Source organism: Lissotriton helveticus, chromosome 7 (assembly GCF_964261635.1).
Source record: "Lissotriton helveticus chromosome 7, aLisHel1.1, whole genome shotgun sequence".
Classification (NCBI taxonomy): Eukaryota; Metazoa; Chordata; class Amphibia; order Caudata; family Salamandridae; genus Lissotriton; species Lissotriton helveticus.
Genome location: NC_136068.1, coordinates 639,604,702 through 639,618,946, shown reverse-complemented (window position 1 = coordinate 639,618,946; position 14,245 = coordinate 639,604,702). Strand labels below are relative to the sequence as shown.

The 14,245-nt window shown below is 47.2% G+C and overlaps 1 protein-coding gene across 3 annotated transcripts in view; it reads left to right on the top strand.

The window, feature by feature from the left end:
- Window positions 1-14,245, top strand: part of LOC144768881 (uncharacterized) — a 993,034-nt gene that overhangs the window by 712,778 nt on the left and 266,011 nt on the right. For all 3 annotated transcript variants that reach the window (XM_078652892.1, XM_078652890.1, XM_078652891.1), the window contains exon 12: window positions 726-1,496. In XM_078652892.1, the coding sequence (XP_078509018.1) occupies window positions 726-1,496 (771 nt within the window). The remainder of the gene's footprint in view (window positions 1-725; window positions 1,497-14,245) is intronic.

The window sequence follows — 14,245 nt, the reverse complement described above, 5'->3', positions numbered from 1 at the left end:
TAATCTAATTCAGTTTGGGATGTTTGTTTTGCATTTCGATTTTATTAAATGTTTTTACTGCATAAATACAATGCATTGCCTCGAAGTTAAGCATGTGTGCTCTGTGCCATAGCTACCAGGGAGTTCAGCTCTGGTTTATTCAGCAACTTTAGTGGCTCACCCTGACAGGTGTTGTGATTATTACTTGAGGTGGGTACTTAACTCCATCAACTAATTAACCAATGTTTTACAGTGTAAACGGGGCAAGGAGCCAACAAGGAGTCTGCACCACTCTGACAAGGAGAAGAATTGTATTAGAAAGGGCTAGTTGGAAAGCACAACCTCCCTATATGTGAGACCACTAAGGTTGGTGCTGTCCCAGGGTGGCAGGGAAAGACTTAGTCCAGGTAATCAAGCATGGGGACTTGAGCTGGGGAGGGGAAAGAAAAGTACAGGGGGTTGCGAGGAGGAATTATCAGATGGAAAAAGAAATTTTGAGAGCGACCTAAAGGATTTAGATTCACAATGGAGGGTATAGAGAAGCCAAACTTTAGTAGAGGGGGCTCCCATGAAATCAGCACCATTATCATGGGAATTAACCAAGAACCTTACAGACAGCTTTGGGGGTCTAAGGGAGAAACCAAGGTGCAGGCAGCACTCTGACCTGTTATTCTTGCTGTTACCATAGTCATATGTTGAAGAGCAAAGTGGAAAATATGAATTTCATGTTTTTTTCTTGTTTGTAGGAGTCCTAATCCGATGGGGAAGGAAATAGTTGAAGTTAATGAATCGTCTGTAGCTGTGAAAACAGCACCTTTGATGCAGGATAACTTGATTTTGTTGGAGAAGGCAGCCCAGTCAGTTGTTCCTGCTCCAGAGAAGAGTTTTGAGTTGATGCCCCTGGCATCTGAAAAGGTGCCATCTCCTACTACAGTTAGGATGGCATCCCCTTCTACAACCTCTTTAGAGAGGGTATTGCCAGAGAAGGTGTTGCCTTTGTTGGAAAAATCAGCATCCTCCTTAGAAGTGGCAAAGCAGTGTGTGGAAAAGGATGTGTCAGTTTTGAAAGGAATTTCTCCTATAGAATATCAGACTGTGGAAGTGTCTTCTGTGGTGGAGAATGCAACTCCACCAGTGTTAGACATTGGTTTGAAGGAAGCAACGCCTAACGTGTCTGAAAAGACTGCACCTGTTGTGGAGAAGACGGCACCTCATGTAGTGGAGAAGGCAGCAGCAACTTCATCAGTGGTGGAGAAAGCAACAACGCAGCCTGCTGGCGAAAAAACGGGGACTGATAAAACACTGCCAATTTCCAAGGAAAAGAGACTGTCCCGTAGTTGCAGCAGTTCCAGTTCCAGTAGTAGCAGTTCCTCTTCCTCCTCAGACTCCTCTTCCTCTTCTGATTCCTCTTCGTCTTCTTCCTCTGGTTCCTCTTCCTCCTCTTCCTCCTCCCAGTCCAGGGCGCAGCCTCAGGCAAAGTCTAGTGCCAAGAAAAAGCCGTCCCCTGTGGAACAACGGTAAGTGTGGTGCGGTTTTATTTTCTCAAATACCTATAATGTGTATGTGCCTTTTTTTCCCCATGTCCGCTTCAGTAAACGGCAATAAAAACGGTTGTCATACAGACATCTGATGTGCAGTAGTTGTATTGCCCATCCTACCCAAATAGCCAATCCTCTGATGTGGTTTTGGCATGTCTGAGTGGAGATCCGCCACTTAGCCTTTAGACACCGTCAGCATTTGTCTTTCATTCTAGGTATTCTCTGAAATTGTCTTAAATAATGTAATGCCTACACCCCTAAAAGTTTTGTTTCAGTCTTTATTAAAATATTTAAACAAACGACTTTAGAAGACAACGTTGTTTATTTAATATATTTTTATTGATTTTTCAGGAACACCACACATTTATAAAACAAATAAGCAGCAGTTGGCATCTGATAGTTGCAAATCATCTCTCTATATCCCTATTCTCCTCTGTCACCTAGGGGAGTACTTTGTTCCATTCCACTTGTCATAGTTTAACTAAAATGCACATAAATGTGCTGCTTTCCCCTCGTCTGCGCCACAAGCACTGATAAAGTTCCAGTCCATGGTGTTTAGACCGAGTCCTCCAGATGTTCTCGCATTTTTTATGGCGGTCTTTTCCGAACTACACTGATTCCCATGCTATTGTACAACAGACAGTTTACATATCACTTGCTCCCTAACTAATCTTCAAGCAGTACCTCTGCAGACTATCATTTACCTGATATCATATCAGATATTGATGCTCGTTTTAAGTGCATGTTCATTCCATATCCCCAACAAAATAACAGCAACTGTAGTAACCAGGGTTAATATCACCAGTACAATTGAGTATGACCTGGGACATTGATGTGTAATACTATTCAAGTCATCACATCCTCTCCTGCTTTAATCCACTTAAACTCTCCAAGATTGTTTCAGTTGTACGTGCATGTATTAGTCTGAACAGAATTTTTATTTGGAGTAGGTGCAATCTGCCCTGCTCACCACCTCTTTGGAATGCAGTAATACTTCTTCCCATTCTTCATTTTCTGCTGGACCTGTAGGAAGGTGGATACCTGACTATGGTTACCCTCAACTTTTTGCCTAGTGTGTTTAGCTGGTTTTCGACTTAGTTGGCCTGGGATCCTGCTATTCAGGACCCCAGGCTATCTGCTCTCTGTAAAATGGACTCCATGTACTCTAGGTACATCCACAATTGGGAATTGGTTCACCTTGTCAGCCCCTATAGAAGTGTACCCTAGGTACTCAGGGCATAGGTGTAACCAAGGCCTACCAGGGGCTGCAGCATGTATTATGCCACCCCTGGCTGGCCACTCAAACTGACGCAACTGGCTGATCACTCAGCTGGGGCAAGGTCGTGTAATCACCCCTTGCTTAGGTATAGTATTCCTATATCTACCCTTATCTATAGACACAAAGTAACCTATAAGTCACTCCTATGGCAGGCCTTAACAATCCTGGAGGCAGAGTGCTTGGTTATGTGTGAGATGGTGCTCTAGCATGAGCTAAGCCTTTTTGCAGCTTTCGGAACCATGTCCTTATAGCTGTTCTATGATAACGCCATACCATATACTCTTAAGTGCATTATAATCCTCGCAGTTGTATGCTAACTTTGGTTTGGCTTTATCTAAACATGTCGTGTAAGGTGTCATACGCTTTGGAATACTACCCCCTCACCAATTCTGGCAATGGGGGTAGCATTCCACCCTTCTAGAGGGAGAAGACATGTTGTTGCTGACTATCCCGGTTAAAGTTAACCAGAGCCCCAGCATCACAAAATGGACGCTGCTGCCACAGACACAAGCCTGACCTCCTGCTGCTGGGAGTCCTTCCAGTCACGGGGGTTTGGACAATAGGTTTCCTGCCTGGAGAGGTGCGAGCACCACCCCAGACAGGACCTTGTGTATTGGGACAGGGAGGGCTAAAAAGAATGACACTGCCTGGGGCACACTAGGTGCTCCATGCATAGTCCAGTTCAAACTGGTGCTGGGGCACTCCAGCCCCAGCTCTGGCCCGAAACTGGACAAAGGAGAGGGGGTGTAACCACCCCCCTTCCTGGTCCCACCCATAGGAGGGACCTAGAAAGTAATCCAGCCCCTTTTAGTTGTATAAAGGTAGGAGCTGAACCCCAGGACTTTAGATTAATCCTGGAATCGACTTGGAATGAAACTCTGGACCCTTCGACATTCACCTGAGCTGAAGACTGAAGAATCTCCCTTGTGGCCAAGGAGTGACCACCCTGGGCAACCAGGCACCATCCAGCAACTCGATGGCTTGCTTTGTCCCCGCCGGAACCCGAGCACAGAGCCTGACAAGACCTCGACTCCCGGACCTCTGACCCCACTGCACAACTCCAGCACAGCTGAGCCCCGTGGAATGCGTCGGACCCCGTGGAACCAGGCAACTTGGAAAGTCTTCAACTTGCTAACAGCGCAGCTCCTGAGGCATCCTTGAAGCTGTGCCCTGGGGACTGAGACACCCCGACACCGAGCTCCACCTGCGCCGAAGACCAGCCCTCTCCACACGCTACAAGATCTGCGTGGGGCCCTTCTGCTTGTGTTCTGCTCGACGCGTTGTCCCGGTTGCTGGCCAGTTGGCTAGTAGCCCTGTGACGACCATCCTTTTAAAAATCCATCGCTGGTCTGGTTGCTCCAGACTGGCCCTTGCTTCTCTGAAAGGGTGAAGTACCTCAGACCCTCCTGGTCTGCACCAGAAGCCTGTTGTGTATCCTGCGTGGGTTGCCTTTACTTAGGCTTATTGGCTCCGATCTTGAAGTCTACCCCTTCATCTGCGAGAACCTTCGTGGGACAGCTCCTCTCCAGCACCTGGTTGTCCTCGATGCCTCCTAGTCCGCGTGGCTGCAAAGACAAGCTTCACGATAGCACCTGATTGCTCCTCGACGACTCCTGGTTCCACCCGGTCACTGGCTAGTGACCTGGACTCTGTCCCCTCTGCTTTCAGGTCTTCTTCAACTCCGATCCACCCGGACATCTTCCTCCTGGTCACCTGCAGCATCTTCTTCCAAGGCTCCATAGGAATCAACGAAAAAACCAGACACATTTTGACACCTATGCGCCCGTGGGTGAGGTAACGCGAGTACTTCGGTGCTCCTGTAGGGATTGACTATCCTAGTGTCTAGTTTTGTTAGTTGTATCTTCCTAGTTAGACCGGAAGTGTCCTAAATTTTCGTTACTTACCTTCTTAAGTTCCTATTGACTCTCGCGTGAGTGTACTGACACTGCACACGCCGCCTGTGGGCCTCCTACTCCTAACCTAAGGGTCAGATAGTGTAGCCGCAGCGATTCTCTAGGACTTTCCTTTTCTCCAGTCGTGGTTCTTATACCGCTTACTTAATATATGTTTTTACGCGCCCCTAGGGCGTAACTGTAAATGGTGCTATTTAAAGTATTTCTAAGAGTAACTTGTTATGTGCTTTTGCCTATGATCTCATAAAGAGTTCAGAGGAGTGTGTTAGTAAATAAATACATATATATTTTATATATATCCTGTGTGGTCTTTCATTTGGTATTCAAGGGGTTACATATGGTAAAACAGCTGGCTTTACATGCCCTCAAGAGTCTTTTAGCCTAAGACTGTTCTGTCCACGCTACCACTAGGATAGCTGGTCTATAAGGTTGACTTACAACCATCACCATAAGGGTTGTTTGGACTGGTGCAAGGTGTTCACTAGAATAGTGAACGTCATATAACAGGCCAACTTCTCACAGGACCTAAGTAAGTAAAATGTTTGTAGCATAGTTGAATAAAACATTATACATTAAAAATTCATACACAATAGAAATTGCAGTTAGACCCTAGATCTTTCATCAGGCAAAACCTTAGTTGGCTCAATGTGGCAGCAGTTGATAAGGGTTTTATTCATATCATTAGAAGTTGTATTTGTATACAATGGATTTCCTGTGCAAGATCTTAGTTGATTAGTCAAAGCAATGAATTGCCCCAACCTCCTGTGGAATCACTCAAAATAATAAACTACATTTTTTTCAAAAGCTAATTTAAAAAACAAAAAAACGATTTATTTTTTACTAATACTGCAGGCAGTATTGACCAGTTTTTGTATATTTTCCATAGGAACTCATTGTAGTCTATTTTAGGTCTCGCCTGAGCCAATGCGCTTGCGCATTGCTCCGGCGAGATTATAGTAAGGGGAAAAGAACATTCTACCAAAACGGCGGATTAGACAAGGTTTATGTGATCTATGCGCGTGCACAACACCAGCCACGTCACACACCATTTGTCTGTGCCTCTGCATCAGACTTCAAAGGCTGCCGCTCCCCCCCACCATCAGACTTCAAAGGAATGCGCTCCCGCCACAGCAATGCCAAGAGCTTGGTCCTTTTTCTATCCATTTGAGCTTTCCCAGTCCCTTAGTACCAAGTCTCTTTCTCCCCGACTCTCTGACCGCTGTCTCACACGCATTTCTTTCATATCATCGTAGGCCGTCCTACCGTCACACCTTCAAAGCACCACGTACAGTGGAACTTCGTCTTCGTTTGCTGTCATTCACAAATATGCCATCACTTACACATACTGCCCCCTAGTTAAGGGCACAGTGCCGCTTGCTTCCACAAACTCTATAAACCGAATACAAAATACCAAAGACAGACTGCCCGTAATTCAAATCAAAGGCACATAACTTCAGGTAATAAAAACACTGTACCTCAATCCAGCCCAGACTAAATGGCCACATTGTGCAGCACGTATTGGGACATTAATACACACACTATCCCAAACACCACTAAACGAAACTACCCACAAGAAAAGACACTTCCCCCATCCCCACTTAAAATGATCCCAGCACGGCACCCGCCTCTGCCCAATACCGGCTGCCCACAGCCTGCACGCCAACTCTACGCTGTGCTTTCTTTACACTGCCTTACAGCACAGCCATTCTAAATATATCACAGCGACACATGACACTTTGCATTGGGCCGGTTTGTTGTGACAGCTGTCGGTGAGAGCTACATTAATGCGAGTAGCTGCCCGCTACTTACGCGGACCGCCCGGGCATTCGGTGTCCTGCCCGCCGCCAGTTGTTGGTCTTCAAACCGATGTCATTTGCCTGCTATTGTAGCACTTCCAAGTCGTCTGCGAGTGGGCGGTAATACCACAGTGTAAGGTTACCTCGGATTGGAGCACTGGAATGACTTTAGCCAATCCTAGTACATCGCACAGAATTCCAAAGTGCCGATTAGCTATGGAATCCACCCTTGCTTCTGTCTGGGCCTCTGTACGCCTGTGTGTGGGTGCAGCTTGCCTGGTTTCAGCGCACTGAGCCTGGTTGGTGTGGATCACCTGAGGAGTTAGTCACAAGCCGGGCAGTGTCGGCTTTGGGTTAGCCGTGTTGAGACATGCCGTCCTGCATGGGTGCGAAGGGAGGGCAAGAAGGGTTCAGTGGCGAGTAGAGCTCTAGGGTGATCGATGCTGCTGACCGAGTTCCCCCTTTTCTGGTTTTCCCGTACCGGCTCTTTTTCAGCCCCCTTACTCTCCTCTTGCCTGTCTTTCTGACCAGAGTCGGTCTCCTGCCACCCTCTGCCATTCATTCTATTTCGTTCTGTGCCGCTCTTAAAGTGCTTAAATCAGTTAAATTGATTTTACTTTTTAAAAAGTTGTTCTTTCGTCATACTTTAAAGCACCACAGCTGCGGAAAGTTGTCTCACAATGTACCCAGGTAGTTAAAGGCACAGAGACCCTATTTATTCCCTTCTACGTTGCCATCAACTGACTACGATAACTGCATCATAGCCAAATTATAAAATGAAACACTGCTACCTCTAACCAATTACAACGTCAACACACCCAAAGCCGACAAACGAGACTCCCCACGAGAAAACCACATCACTCGGGGACACCACCACATCACTCGGGGTCACCACCACATCACTCGGGGACACCACCAATGTGGACACAACAACATCACTCTGGGACACCACCACATCACTCAGCACCACAACAGCACTCTCCTTGCTTGCTACCAACAAGCATTGCCATAGCCAATAGGACTCGCATTAGGAAAGTGTAAACTATTGATTTTGTGAATAGCGATGCTATTAATTTATATATTTTCAAAGCCAACACATTACAAAAATGTCATTTACAATACCAATCACCCACACTTTCCTAATGCGAGACCTATTGCATTGCAAATGCTTGTTAAACTTGTGTGTCCTTCTGAAACCGTTCACAAGTCCTGCTTTGAACCTTCGTTCTTAGTAAATATCTGCATGCAGGATCAATATTAATGCCCTATTTTCCCATGAGCCCTATTCAGTATTCTATTAGAAGTTAGAGTACTCGTTTGAGTTTTCTTCCCAAAGAGGTTTCTGATTTTTACAGTAATCTGACGCCCCCACTTTCCCTTCTGTAGTCACTAGTTGGTCTATCCACCTCAATATGTGATCTGAACACTGGCAGTGAAATAGAGGAGCACAAAGCATAAATTCTCTCAGATTCCACCGTGTTAGATTTTCTTGCACACTACTGGTGTGCGGTAAGCCTCTCTAGGTCTGCTCCTGGATTTGCCATTTTTCATAGTTTTCATTTAATATTTGTTTTTTTAAGCTTCAGATTGCCATCGGTATGGAAAGTGAATGCAGCTGTACTATTTTCTTTGTGTCCCTTTGCCCAGAACACTAGCTGAAATGCCTTGAGAAATGTGCTGCTGGTGAAAACTGGAAGATCTACATGGAAGACTAGAATACTTTCATGTTTTCATCCAAGCCATAACCCACGCATGCGACATTTGAGACATTTTTCCAAAGATAACTTTAGAATCAGACCAGACTCCGGGAATTAACACTCTTAGAAGAACAAGGATAATCTGTTCCTTCCATCTCGATGTAAATTAAAATAAACTGATGTTAATGCATTCAACCAAAAATATTCATTGCAGTCTTCCTGCCCCTGATGTTCATCCTCAAGGGCATTCACTTTCTTAGCCCTAGGGAAAATCTACATCCAACTAATCTTCAACGTCCAAGTCAGTTAAAACACACTCAAAACTAACTAACGTTATGTTTTGCATCATTTTTCAGAAATTCATATAAAAAAAGATGTAAATCTGTCCATCGTTACTGCTCACTGTTATGAGAAAGTGCCATCTTTCTTGCATTGGTATGCCCCCACTTTTTTCTGAACTGCTGATGTGCTTTGACGGAGTGTGCCCTGGGCTCCTGCCAACCAGGTACCCAGGGCCTGTGTTCCTTCCATAAAACTGTGTTCAAACTAAAAACCAATTGGCATCTCTGGCCACCTGTCAGCCCCTAGTAAATGGTACCCTAGGTACCCAGGGCTTGGTGACCAGAGAAGACCCCTGAGGGCTGCAGCACTTATTGTGCCACCCTCAAGGGCTGTATCCTGACACCCACACACTGCCTTTGCAGGCTGAGTGTCTAAGTACAGAACTAAACAAAGAGTCGACATGGCGCACATCCCTGTGTGCCATGCCCACAGAACCCACTGCCCTGGCATACTTCAGTCACCCCTCTATCTGGGTGCCCTATGCCAGAGGTGTGGGCACAGGTGCATGATCCCTGTGCCCCTACAGTACCCAGGGCCATTCCTGTGCACTAAGTGCAGTAATGCCATTAAGAGTATATGGTGCTGGGAGGTTGTCATTACAAACTCAACACCACCATAATGGCTACACTGAAGACTGACAAGTTTGGTACCAAACTTCTCAGTACATTAAACCTGCACTGATGCCAGTGTGGGATTTAATGTAAAATGCACCCGAGGGCATCTTAGAGATCCATGTCTGGGCACAGTGGCTGCAGAGGCTGCTGGACCCCTGGGTGGAGAGCCCCCCGCTCTCCTGGACCTGCAACAATGCACATCCTGGGCGAGGTGCTAGCTCTCCTCCCCCAGGATGGGCAGGGGGAAGCTTCAAAGGCATGCCGCCTCTGTGAGCTTCTCCAGACCATTTACTGTACTCAGCAACTGCCCCCACTGTTTCTAACCCCCACTCTGTCGGGAAGACTGGCAGGAAACTCTACGTCAGGAAGGGGGGTGTGCCAGGCTGTGCCAACCCCACCCCTCAGGTGGGAGAGGCGAGGTGAAGCACGACCCCGGGCTCCGGCCATCTTGAAGATGGGGAGCCCTGCGCAATCACAGCTAGGCTCCTGCCACCCCTCCCACAGGTGAGGAGCAAGCTAGGGGGTGTACCCACCCCAGGACAGGGACCTATTAGTCTCTGCCCTTGCCCTACTTGTTACGCATCTAAATTTAGTATTTAGGGGAACCCTGAACCTCCTTCCTCTGATCCCGATACGAAAAGAAGAAAGATCAAGAAGAAGACGACCCGCCGTGCAGCTGCTAACAGAACGACAACAACTGACTTGGCCCCAGCCCTACTGGCCTGTTGATCCTGGAACCTGATCCTGCCTATTCCTGGCGACTCCTGCGGACAGCAACCTTGGGGCTCCCAGAGGACATGCCTGCCTTGACCCTCCTCAAGATTGGGACTCCCATCAGCAGAGGCTCTGCTGCAACAACACCCCTGATGCCAGCCAGGAAGCTCCGGACCAGCCCACTCTGCACCCGCCAAGCCCGGCCCGTGCCCGAGTGTTCCAAGACCACGAGGACGTCCCCCTGGCGACTGGGACCCGAAGTCCAGTGCCCAAAGACCCTTCTCGACTAACCAGACCACGCTTGCAGACTCAGAACCACGGGCCCCTCCAACAGCGACCAGCTGAGGGTGAGCTTTCCCGTCACCCAAAGACACCCCTGCACCCAGCACCTTACAGCCCCCTGTGCCTTCCTATGGGGTATCTACCTGTGCTCCAAGATCCCAAATTACCTCTCGAATTGGTGGTCGCCCCTGAAGAGTCTCCGTCCCCGAGCCTGCACCCTTTGTTCATTTGTTACCTTTCCCATTGAATAACATTGTGCGCCCGGCGGCTCAAAAGCACCCTTCACGCAGCCGCCCGAGTGCCGCTGGCCTTGCCACCTTTGCCCTATCCTACTTCCCCATTTGCCCTGAGCAAGTGACCAGGAGCCCAGCTCCCACAGCCGCGTGGCATGCTAGCCAGCAGCCACCAACCGGAAGCCCAATGCCCCTCATTGGATAACATTGGGCCTAACTACCTCTGCACCCGGCCGCCTCTGTGCCACTGAGGGTGAACCAACTGTACCTACCTGACCCTGGGGGACCCCTAAGTCTATGCCCAGAACCTTAACTTTACCAGTCGAGTAATCACCTGGAAACCGGTAACTCACTTACCTGCCATTGGATAACATTGACTGGTTTGACTCGAAAAATCTTCTAAGTGTGAAGTTTCGGAAACCTAAAATATTCATATAAAATCAACCGAATTCCGAAGTACTCACTTGTGATCAGGAGAGAAGCCAGTTCTGTACCTTGTAGCCCAGTACTGAACCGAAAAAGTAATCCTCACCGGGTTTGCTAGTAACCTGTATTTTCTCCATAGGAATCCGTTGTTTGCTTTTCTATCAAATGTATTCTAAGTGTCTACTTGTGAAAACTAGAAATATTCTTTAAAAATCATACGAAATACTGAAACGTAATTACTTACCTGTTTTAAGTTGAGACCCCAGTGCTGGAACTTGGAGCCCAGTACTGGATTACAAAAGTAACGAGATCGTACTTTACCTGCAACCTGAATTTTCTCTCATTGGATAACATTGCCAGGTTACTGTTGAAAAGTTTCTAAGTGTGACCTTTTAAAATAGCTTTATATTCCTGAAAAATCACTGCAATAACTATAACGTTTTTACTAAATTGTTTTCAGCTTAGATCCCATGACTGAATCTAGGATCCAGTCCTGGAACTACCAAAGTTATCTACAAAGTAATCAACTGTATTTATATAGAAAAACCCATTAAGCTCATTGCTAAATTGTGTGTAGAATTGTGTTGCCTACTGCAACACCTGTAACTATTGGGTTTACAAAGTTTATTACCTTTCTGCAAAGTACGCATCTGAGACCTCTCATACTGAGAACAGTATATTTTGATACCTGTTGGTTCTAAAAATAAAACCACTATATCTTTGATATAAAAACAATTGGACTGGAGTTCAGTTTTTGAGTGTGTGAAACCCTTTGCTGACTGAGTGTGTACAACAAATACTTTACACTGTCCTCTGGTATTGCCTTACTGCTCGACCAAGCTACCACTGTAGAGAGTAAGGTCACACCTGGCCTTAACCTCTGTTATGCCTCTGGGGTTTGTGGACTCTATATAACTCTGTACCTTATTCTGGTCCACTATATATATACAGCTATTTTCTCACAGCTGTGCAACTATGTTTTTTTCAGTATTGGATCTCTCTTAGATTCATATGCTTTGCACAATTTCCCAAATAGTGGTTGGGTTCAAAAGAGTTTGTTTAAAAAACGTTTGTATTATGAGTGGTCATCAACCTAGTTTGGAGCCTTAGTGTGATAATAACTCTAAACCCAAAATGCCCCTGTGTGTGCCCACCATCTTGGATTAGTTCTTTTTCCGATACACTGGTGTATAGAGAGAGCTTCTAAAGAATTTGTGGAAGTCAAATCCTCAAGAGAATCACAAAGCGGTTGAGACTGTGGCAGAGATTGATTCTGGACGTATGTTGGGGTGGGGTCGTTAACTATTCTCAAAATAGTAGTTAGTTCAACCCCTTTTAGATTACGAACACACAGTTTACATGTTGGCCAAAGTGTCATAGGAAGTTCACACTAAACTAAAAGCATCCGGTTTGCATGGTTTCCCTCCCAGGAGACCATAATTGTGAGAATTGTTTTGCATGGTCCTTGTTTAAGCCCAATATACTTTGAGCACATGGTGCAGCTGCCATCATGTCAGGGCTCTTGAAGTTAGAAGAGAAAGGGTGCTCAGTTGACGTATTTAAAGGGACTAAAGCTATACATAATATTTTTAAAAACATTGGGCCCTTCAAAAAGGTAATCAAGAGTGGAACATAGAACTACAATGAGACATATGTGAACTTACTCCAGATGGAGACTCTGTTCATTTATTATATTAAACAATTATTCAAAACCATAAAAAAAAATACATAGGCAAAGGATTGGAAATCAACAGATTTCCAGATCTTAGGCATTTATATACATAGAGACTTAACAGTAAATGTACATTTAGTGAGTCACAATAGAAACAGCATCTTATGCTCCTAAGGAATTAAAGTAAACCATATTTGAGTCAAGACACAGAAGCTGATGAACATTCGATCCCAACTATGGTTGGGGGATCATCATTAGGACACGAGAATTTATGCCTGGGTAATAGCCTGGTAAGGAGAAAAGGAGAGAAACTGAGGGTGGGGGGTGGGGGGTAGAAGAAAGAGGGGTTATACAGATCCAAACATAATCCGACTTGGAGAAAACACCAATGTGTAGTACATAACAAATCTGTAGCTCTATATAAGTTGTAGTAGTAGTGGAGGAGTCAGACCTGCCACCTGGGTCCACTGGTGCTGCAGCCAGAGACCACAGGTCCCCCACCAATGCAAATAACTGTTTCCCCATATATTCTGGTGTCTAGGTGCGATTCAGCAAGTGTATCTTGATACCATGCTCAACCTCTTTGCATGAGTGACAACCCCTATTGGTGCACATTCGGGCTCTAACGGGCCATATGGCAGGCCTGTGTTTATTTTTAATAGTGCGGGAGGGAGTAGCAGAAATGGGTTCACTCCGCTTCCATATCTGATAGACTACTAGCCGCAGATTCCTTCACGTAAAATTATCCCCAGGCGTGAGACTGGATCGAGACAATTTTTGCCACAGCATCCATGCGCGCCGGGGCGACGGCATCACGCGACTCTGCCCAGACATCGTCCGCGTACGTGACGTCAGCGAGGTCACAAGTCCCGTTCCGGCGCGCCTATGTCAGTTTTTTCCTCTTCCGCGTTCCATGCGGATCCGGATCTTGCTCTGGGCCTGTTTAAGCCTTTCCCTTTACGCTATTGCGTGTGTGGGAACTGTGTGCGATTGCCTTCGGGCTTTAAGACTTGCTCGTCTTGTGGATGCCTGATGTTGGCAACAGATCCTCACCCCATCTGCATGTGGTGTTTGGGGGAACACCACGACTCCACTGATTGTGAGGCGTGCCAGCATATGAAACCGAAGTCCCAGCGGGAGCGCCGGATGAAACTTCTTTCGGCCCGCATGTCCAGTTCGGCGTCATCACCCTGCCCCTGCGGAGGGTTCTCCAACCCGCAACTTCCCTCGTCGACATCGTCATTCTCCGAGGTCACAGGAGCGTCGCTCACCTGTCGGCAAGTGTCGCAGTTTGTCCCTGAGGGTTAGTCCCCGCCCTGTCTGGGGCACGGGCTCTCCGCGGGTGGCGTCCCCGCGTGTCATCCCCTTATTCGCAGTTTCCCGGTGTGGGGGCAACTAGAGTCTAGATGGAGACTTAAGCCACGGCATTGCAGGCCTTGTTGGCTTCTCCTCGGATGTCAGCGGATCCCTTGCATTGTGCGGGGCCCTCGGTGTCGCCAGCAGCTCTGGCGCCGGAGGACGTGGTGCAGTTGTGGTGCGGCCCTTCGGCGTCCCTCCTTCGGACCACGGCGCCACTGCTCCACCGCAAACTCCAGCGGTAAGTCCCTGTGGTGTTGCGTGAGGTTGCAGGGGCTCGGGACGCACCCCCGAGCTCCTCTCCGTCCTCTGGACAGGCGGCACTCTTGTCTGAGGCAGAGGTGATGCCGCATTGGGGCCAGCGGTGGCTGGCCCTGGTGGCGCCACAGGGGTCGGTGGAGGGC